At 37.8% G+C, this 9,335-nt stretch overlaps 1 protein-coding gene across 1 annotated transcript; it reads right to left on the bottom strand.

Moving 5' to 3' along the window:
• Positions 1–639: 639 nt before the first annotated feature.
• LOC109055299 (tripartite motif-containing protein 16-like) lies at positions 640–7,396 on the bottom strand. Its single transcript, XM_042740303.1, has 5 exons — positions 6,777–7,396; positions 4,868–4,963; positions 4,573–4,788; positions 1,647–1,689; positions 640–1,426 (listed from the first exon to the last, which is right to left on the bottom strand). The coding sequence occupies exons 1-5, from the start codon at positions 7,344–7,346 to the stop codon at positions 906–908; spliced, it is 1,446 nt and encodes a 481-aa protein (XP_042596237.1). The 5' UTR covers positions 7,347–7,396; the 3' UTR covers positions 640–905.
• Between the last annotated feature and the right edge of the window lie 1,939 nt (positions 7,397–9,335).

Below are 9,335 nucleotides of genomic sequence, written 5' to 3'. Positions count from 1 at the left end.
TTTACACTTTTTCCTTATGTCTTGTATTATAAAAGGTAAAGGTGGAAAATTAACCTTTTTTATAAAAAATGTAAAAGATAATGATGATTTAAAGATGAAGAAACCCCTATTTACAACTGGAAATATCATGGTATTATCTGATCCGTCCCAGACAGCAACCAGTGTCGGCCCAAATCCGGCCCACATCTGGCCCATATGGTTTTCACCCGGGCCAGATGTGGGCCGGATCTGGGCAAACACTATGTTGCTGTCTGGGGAAGTACTATCCCCAGACCTCTGCGGAAGCCAGGGGTGTCCAAACCTTTTTTAAAGGGGGGCAGATTTGACTACGTGGACACTCCGGGGGGCCTATATATATATATATATATATGCAGGGTTGGGGAGTAATGAAATACATGTAATGGCATTACGTAATCAGGATACAAAAATTTTCAACAATTTTTAATTTGCATGAAAGCTTGAAATTTCATGTCATTTACAAGTTTTAACCACTGATCTATAATAGAATAAATTACAAATTATTAACAAGCTGTAACTTAAAAATAAAAACAAATTCCACAGTTAATTATTAAATGTGTGACAATAAAAACAGTGACTCATGACACTGGAAGACAAAAGAACACAGAAAAGGGTCAGAGCTCCATAAGGTGAATAAAGAAAATGATTTATTGACTGCATGTGATCATTTGAATTGAAAGGTAATTATGATAGTAATAATAAAATGACTTATGTGACACTACATTAAAAACTAAATCAACACAATGTTATTTCAGTGACAGAAGTTCAGCTGCAGTATTAATGTAATGAGGAGAAAAGAAAAGACTCTATAACATCTCACTGTTACTGATTTATCATGCAGCTCAAAGCATTATGGGTAGAAACACTCTAAAGTTAATTCTGATTCATCAACACAGATTCACTGATGATCCTTTATCAATATTAAACCCTGGATAGAGTGGCTGAGTGAATGTGGTCTGGACTGTGTGGATGAGGCTCATTGTGTCAGAGACGCTGTAGAAGGACAGAATTCCTGCACTGTGATCCACAAACACTCCTATTCTCCTGCTGATGGACTCTACAGGGAGAGCAGTCTCTTTGTTATTGTGCCTGAATGAGTAACTGGAGGGAAAGCAGATCAAACTCCAGGACTGATCATTACATCCAAACCTACACTCAGTACCCCGTCCCATCCTGCTGATGCTCTTATATGACACTGATATAAACACACGAGTCCCACTCCACTCAATCTCCCAGTAACAGCGTCCACACACACTCTCTCTACACAACACCTGATGATACACATCAAATCTGTCTGGATGATCAGGATAAGACTGGGCTGCGGCAGCGGCAACAATCACTCTGTTGCTCTCAGACAGACGGAGGTATTTATGTGCTGTGTTCAGATCCAGAGTGAGCTGATGGGAATCTGATGGAGATAAAACACATCAGAATCAGGAATTATGAATCTGTTTGATCTTTTCATGTAGCTGAACTCTTCATGTTCAGTGTATCATCAGTGTCTCAGTACAGATGACCAGATATCAGTGCAAATCATCATTTACATCATCAATTATAAAACTTCTTTCACTTCTACAGGAAGAACATGAACACAGAGAGTTTTTCTGTTTGTTTTCTTACTGACTTACATTGTAGGAAGTCGTTCCTGGTTCTGGGAACAATGTTGGTGAGTGTTCCTGTGGAAATCAACAGACATGAACAGTGTGATTCTCATGATCCTGCATCCATTCCTAACACATTTCTAACATGATGTTCTCCATGATATGAGATGATGATGGACTGGTTTCTGAGAGATGATGAATCTCCAGGACTTTACCTCTGTCTGAGATCTTCTTGAGCTCCTCTTTGCAGAAATCCTCCAGTTTGTCTCTCAGCTGATGGACAGATTCTCTCAGACCATCAGAAGAGAAGAGAGAACTGAACAGATCATCATTTCCATCTGTAGATTCAGGAGGTGCTGAGAGAGACTGGAAACTCTACAGAAAACAGAAATCAAACTCATCAGCTTCACACTTCACCCAATAACCTTCAGGAACATCAGATTTGTGCGGCTCTTGTTGACTTGACTGGTCTGCAGCATAGTTTTTATTATTACGTTTCTTACATTGTAGTCGTGGCAAAAAATATCGCCCCCCTTGGTAAATATGATCAAAGAAGGCTGTGAAAATTAATCTGCATTGTTAATCCTTTTGATCTTTTATTTAAAAAATTCACAAAAATGTATCCTTTCATTGGATAATAAGAATTTAAAATGGGGGGAAATATCATTATGAAATAAATGTTTTTCTCTAATACACATTGGCCACAATTAATGCCCCCCTTTTATTCAATACTTTCTGAAACCTCCATTTGCCAGTTTAACAGGTCTAAATTTTCTCCTATAATGCCTGATGAGGTTAGAGAACACCTGACAAGAGATCTTCATCCAGAATCACTCCAGACCCTTTAGATTCCCAGCTCCATGTTGGTGCTTCTCCTCTTCAGTTCACTCCTCTCATTTTCTGTAGGGTTCAGGTCAGAGGACTGGAATGGCTATAGCAGAAGCTTGGTTTTGAGCTCAGTGACCCATTTCTGTGTGTGTTTTGAGGTTTGTGTTTGGGTTATTGTACGGTTGGAAGATCCAAACATGGCCCATTATAAGATTTCTAACAGAGTCAGCTACTTACTGATTTTTTATCTGTTGGTATTTGATAGAATCCATGATGCCATGTATCTAAACAAGATGTCCAGGACCTCCAGCAGAAATATAGGCCCACAACATCAAAAATACAGCAGTATATTTCATTGTACACATGGGGTACTTTTTATCACTGTTTTCACCAAACCCTTTAGTTTGCTTTAGTTTGTTTTTGAATGAACTAGGATCATTTTTCTTGTAACCCTCCCAAACAACATGTGTTGATGTAGGTTCTGTTTGACAATTTTCTTAAAGGTTTTCTGAACCAGAGACTCAACTATTTTCTGCAGTTCTCCATCCTTGACCCCCTTGGAGAGGCTTTAGCCACTCAAACTCTCCTTCTCATCGCACATTAGGACGATATAGACACACGTCCTCTTCCAGGCAGTTTTGTAACATTTTCTGTTGGTTGGAAATTCTTAATTATTCGATTGGTGGTGGAAAAGGGAATTTTCACTGCTCTAGCTCTTTTCTTAAAGCCACTTCACCAATTTGTGAAGCTCAATTATCTTTTGCTGCACATCAGAAATATATTAAACATTAATCCACATCTTGATGAATTAATAATTAAAATCATGCTTTAGTGCTCAAAATTGTGAATATTTCTGTGAAACAGGAAGCCAGAGCTGGATGATTTCATGTTTATAATCATGCTGGAGTGCTCAAAATTGTGAATATGAATAGGAATATACTTCAGAGATATTTTACTCATAAGAATTTCTAGGGGTGCCAATAATTGTGTCCAACGAGTATTTGAGAAAAACATTCATTTCATAATGATATTTCCCCTCCATTTTAAATTCTTATTATCCAATGAAAGGACACATTTTTGTGATTTTTTTTTTAAATAAAAGATCAAAAGGATTAACAATGCAGATTAATTTTCACAGCCTTCTTTGATCATATTTACCAAGGGGGCCGATATTTTTGGCCATGACTGTATGTATAGTTTGTATAGTGTATAGTTTGTGTATGTGTGTGTATAGTTTTGCAATCTCTTGGCATTCATTGTGGACAGCAAAGTAAGAATTTCATTGCTCAGGGAAACTTGTTTCCTCACTGGGTATATGACAATAAATGCTTTGAATCCTTGAATCCTTTAGTAACTCAATCCAGCACTTTCACAGCATCAGCTGCATTCTTCTCATATTCATTAAATCACATTAGAGCTACAGATTCTAGTATTTGTCACTTACACTATATGTGAACTTTCTAGGAAACAGTTTGGATGATAAAACATCTGCTAAGAACATAAGTGTCCATCTAACAGCTCAAGCACATCAATGGAGTCTCATTGTAGGGTTGAGTAGATTTGCTCAGGAAAAGCAGCTCAAAGGCTACGATTAGACTGACTATTATTTATAACTTTAGAGTTCTTAGAGACACTGAAACTTCACAATGACGTTTAAGACATGATCAGGTTTGGTTTGGTTTCAATACACTGAAGCATTGCTTATATACAGCCTGACATCATGTTTGGGGTCTTTATGGTCAAATTCAGGCCAATAAAAAAATGTATTTTTAGGTTTGAGGATCACCTGATACAATTTTGATGAACATTACTCAGAATCAGTACTATCGTTGAAATGCTAGTAAAGTTTTGAACTGTTGGTGGCGCTAGTGGTGTTTGACAGCTGAATATATCTTCCAGTAGAAAGAGCTCAAAGCAATAATTCCTAAGATATTTCCAGAGCTGAAAGCCATTTGTATTTTCTTCTTTCAGAAGAAGAACATCATATGATAGTCTGACTGATGATTATATAATAAGACACTCATGAAATGTTTCTCTGTGAGTCTCTGTCACAGCAGGATCTGCTCAAGTCCACTCTGACCCTGTTCTTCTAGATCTGTGTAACCTGCAGGAACTGGATGTGATCCTGTGTGTGTGAAAGCTGCTCCAGCTCAGCGTCTCTCCTCCTCAGATCATTGACCTCCTGCTCCAGTCGCTCCAGTCGTCCTTCAGCTCGACTCACTGCAGTCTTTTCCTGATCTCTGATCAGTCGAATCAGCTCAGAGCAGCTTCTCTCAATGGATGAGCGGATGAGCTCCGTAAAGATCCTCTCACTGTCCTCCACTGTTGTCTGTGCAGAGCGCTGTTAGGACACACAGTGATTCAGCTTCAGTGAGTCTGAACTGAGACGGAGACAAACTTCTCTTCTTCTCCAGACTTACCTTATGAGACTCCACAGTCTCTCTCAGCTGCTGAAGATCTTTCTCATTCTGCTGGATTCTCTGCTGGAACGTCTTCTGCGTCTCTTTCAGCTGCATCTGCAGGACAAACAGATGATAGATGTCTCAGAAAATTACTGGTACTAATTCAACAATGAATCCGATAAAAGTGGAGCTGATAACTAATGGCTGTAGGTTCAAACTCCAGAACTGATGATCGTTTACAATGATCGAACATGAATTATGATGAATATTAAGGCCTGTTTCACTAATTTTCACTGAGGTCCACTTCAACATTATGGCTGTCCTCAAAGGGCCGGTTGTAACTAAGACAGTAGAAATTTTACTACTCTTTAACATATTGTTAAATAACTGTCTCTTTATTTTAGTTACACATATTGTATATGCATTTGCATAGATGTAAAAATATATGTTATTGCTCTGTGTTATTTGGACTTAAAACCTTTTAATTTATCAGGTTAAGAAATTATAAAATTATTTACATTATTTACATTATTCTGTAAATCAAAGTAAATAAAGACAAATATCATCAATCACAATTCATTACATTAAGTTAAAAATGTATTTTGTTACATTTGGGAGGGGCAGAACTATGGTTTCAAAAAAAAAATGTGAGCAGCTAAGAAGTGTGACAGATATGCCTTAAAAAAAAAAAAAAAAAAATGAGTCCGGTCTTATGAAAAAGCGTATCAATAGCATGATTTTCTGTTTCTATTTGGCGTGCATATAATACATGCATATAATACGCATGTATTTGGCGTACATATGCAGTTTTGGTGTGCATATGATAAGCAATCAGTACTGGAAGTGGAAAAAGAAGTGGTGGTACCCACTCCCACACCCAAAAATAAATAAAATAAATAAATAATTAAATACAAACTAAAGTACTAAAAAATAACTTTTTTTATTTTCAAAATTCGCAATGAAATCTGGCCATGTTTCTCTGCATTAACACTGTTTTTGATCTTACTGTTTCAGGTGTTTACCGGTCTGGATCCTTGGACTTTCCAGGTGTTTACCGGTTGATCTCTGATTTATCTGATCTCAAAAATATGGATCTTTTGTTTTTAAAAGTACTGTATTGTTTTCGTCAAAATTTACTGATTCAAATAAATAATTAATTATTATTTTACTACTCTGCACACATTCCAGTAAGCAAATGCATTTGCACAGTAAGATCAAAACGGCGCTAATGCAAAGAAAACATGCCACCTGACATGCTCTCGTGGCCCCGACTTGGAAAACCCCTGGTAGTCCAAGATGAGAGGTAATTCATGGTGCCCCCTCCTGGGTAGTGTGGTTTATATAGTGTCATTTCTAATCACTCAGACACTGACGCTTTGACTGTAAGTATTGGCAACATGTCAGAAGTGCAAGTACAAACTAAAAAGTGCCGGCCAACTTCAAGCACTCTACGTAATGTCTTGGTGTGCATATGATATGCAGTTTTGGCATACATGCACCTATTCACATGCACCTGGGGAAGTCGTGGCCTAATGGTTAGAGAGTTTGACTCCTAACCCTAAGGTTGTGGGTTCAAATCTCGGCCCGGCAATACCACGACTTAGGTGCCCTTGAGTAAGTCACTGAACCCCCAACTGCTCCCCAGGCGCCGCAGTATAAATGGCTGCCCACTGCTCTGGGTGGGTTAAATGCATGGGTTAAATGCAGAGAAGGAATTCTGAGTACAGTATAAAAGTGTCTGCTAAATGACTAAATATAAATGATAAGCACTTTCATAATTTATGATATAAAACAGCATAGATTTTTATTTTAAGACAATCAGATGCCCCTGCAGGCCACATAAAATGATGTGGGGCCTTGAGTTTGACTCATGTGGACTACTGGATCACTACACAGAGTATTAACTTGATCACTAGTTTAAAAATACCTGTTTCTCTGTCCTCTGTGCTGCAGCAGATACAGTGTCGTGGTTTTTATGTCCATCTATCGTACACAGCATACATATACATTTCTGGTCAGTGCGGCAGAAAACCTCAAGGAGCTTCTCATGTTTCTGGCAGATCATCTCCTGCAGTCGTCCAGTGGCATCAGTCAAACTGTGTCTCTTTCCTTTAAACCAGCTCTCGTGTTGTTCGAGGTGATTCTGACAGTAAGAGTTCAGACACACCAGACAGGACTTGAACGCTTTGTATTTTTTTCCAGTACAAACGTCACACTGCACATCTCCAGCTCCAGCGTCACAGTCAGCAGGACGTTTTCTCTTCTTCAGTTTCTCCACCACTTCAGCCAGCATGGTGTTTCTAGCTAAAGCAGGTTGACTGAAGGTCTGTCTGCACTGAGGGCAGCTGTAGACTCTCTTCTGATCCTCCTGATCCCAGCAGTCTGTAATACAACTCTTACAGTAACTGTGTCCACAGGGAATGGTCACCGGATCCTTCAGGAGATCCGGACACTTTGGACACATGAACTCATCCTGAAAAACTCTGGCTTCTGCCATTTTACTGCTGTATTACAGAGACTCAAACACACAACAGCTCAACTACACTTCAATTTTAAATACCCTTTCAACGACATAAATATGTTTCCTGGTTCTGTGTTTGAGTGACGTAAGTAAGCTGTGTCTTTGAGTCTATAAAGCAGGATCCTGTTCATATATATATATATATATATATATATATACATATATATATATATATATATATATATATATATGCAGACATTATGATTATTTAGTGGCTTTCACTATTTCCTTATGTCTTTTATTATAAAAGGAAAACTGTAATGATCAGTCCACTGAAGGTGAGCATAGTGAGAACCCAAGTACAGTTTTAACAAGGTGCAATCCAAAATCCAAACAATAAACAAAGACTTGACGAGGTATGAACAGACTTGACTAGGCATGAAACATGAAACTAGGCATGCTCTCTACTTATTAGGTGTGTTCGACTTGAAGCAGCGCTGTGCAGAATGATCAGTGTTTGACATCAAAGTATCGCAAGAACAATTCAAAAGCATAAGGAGCGTCTGCTCTCTATAGCTCTTACTGTACTTTGATGACAGCGCAGCTTCAACTCGAACACACCTCTTATAGTTTTAGGGGAGGAGCCATGCTCGGTGGCTCGATTACGTCATCGGGGCATGATTTATCCCTGCCCAAAAAAATCCTAAACACGAAAATCATGAAAAAAAACAACAACTGTTTAACGGTCTAACTCCACAATTAAGTTTTACATAGTGCAATATACTGAAATTGAGGACCAATATGCACCTTATTGATGCCCCCGTGGTGTTAATATATTTCATCTGTGTCAGCATGTGATGTAATAAAACTGCAGCTCAACCTTTTAAAGTTTTTGTTTGATCGATTTTCTACAATCCGCCTTCATTTACCAAGTGCACTTGCACATAAACAATTTCAAGTGTAACACATGGTTTAGTTGTGGATGCTGCTGATTCCACTGAGCCCGCCGGGGCTCAGCAAAGAGACATAATTGCTTGTGTGTGTGTTTTCTTTTGAAAAAGTTTCCCTAGAAATACTTCCCTATTTAATGCATTTTCTCCTTACAAATTGTATTATCAGCATAACAATTTAAGTAAATGTGTAAAAGGTAGGGCATGATGCCATCCTTCTAGAACAATGTGCGTTTATGTTAAAATTGTAACATGAGTAATTTTTTTTATTTCATTATTACAAAACGTTAAAACTGGCACCATTTTGGTGAGAAATTGGCTCTTTTTAATCTCTCATTTTAACCCATTTCACGGTGTGTGATGCTGAACTCTCATATGAGTTTCTAATGATTTTTGTATTCTTTTTTTTTGTGCAACAACAGCATGCTGTCTCAGTGACCTAACACATGATTTTAAATCAATTTTTTCAAACTTTATGATTTAAATGGATGATTGTACTGAGAATAATTTTAAACTTTTCTTCAACTCAATACTGTTTCCGTGCTGTTTTGTTGTATTTTAAAGAGTTGACAGTTAAAATTAAAACTGCTGGATGATAAATATTCTTCATTCTTTCTGACAACAAGATAATGTGAATTACAGAATGTACAATGTTTTTTAAATGTTTAAATTGCAGTGTACAGCATTTATTATAAGGGAGTAGAATCCACAGCTCAGTACTCACTACTCAGTACTCATGAGTACTTTGAGTCTACTCTTTTACTCTTACTCAAGTAGTTTTTTGGACAAGTACTTTTACTCTACTCACACTACATTTTTTGGAAGGTAATGGTACTTTTACTTGAGTATATTTTTTTTTCAGTACTCATTCCACCACAGCAAACGGCCCTTTGAGGGCACCCATAATGTTGCTGCAATAGTTTGTTTATTTTCTGTGTAGAGCTGCAGCGTAATTACACAGAAACACTGTCAGTGTGAAGCTCTACGTCTGTGTCTGTTTCACTTTCATGATACTTACGCCTGCAGTGAAACAGGCCTTAATATTCATCATAATTCATGTTTGATGATTGTAACT

The sequence above is a fragment of the Cyprinus carpio genome, chromosome B16 (genome assembly GCF_018340385.1).
Source record: "Cyprinus carpio isolate SPL01 chromosome B16, ASM1834038v1, whole genome shotgun sequence".
NCBI lineage: Eukaryota > Metazoa > Chordata > Actinopteri > Cypriniformes > Cyprinidae > Cyprinus > Cyprinus carpio.
This window is presented reverse-complemented; position numbering and strand designations above follow the sequence as displayed.

Coding starts and splice junctions, on each gene's coding strand:
- LOC109055299 (XM_042740303.1), bottom strand. CDS start 7,346: ATGGCAGAAGCCAGAGTTTTTCAGGATGAGTTCATGTGTCCAAAGTGT. Junction 4,964..6,776: donor CACAGAGGACAGAGAAACAG/GTATTTTTAAAC, acceptor TTTGTCCTGCAG/ATGCAGCTGAAAGAGACGCA. Junction 1,690..4,572: donor AGCAGCTTTCACACACACAG/GATCACATCCAG, acceptor TCCACAGGAACA/CTCACCAACATTGTTCCCAG.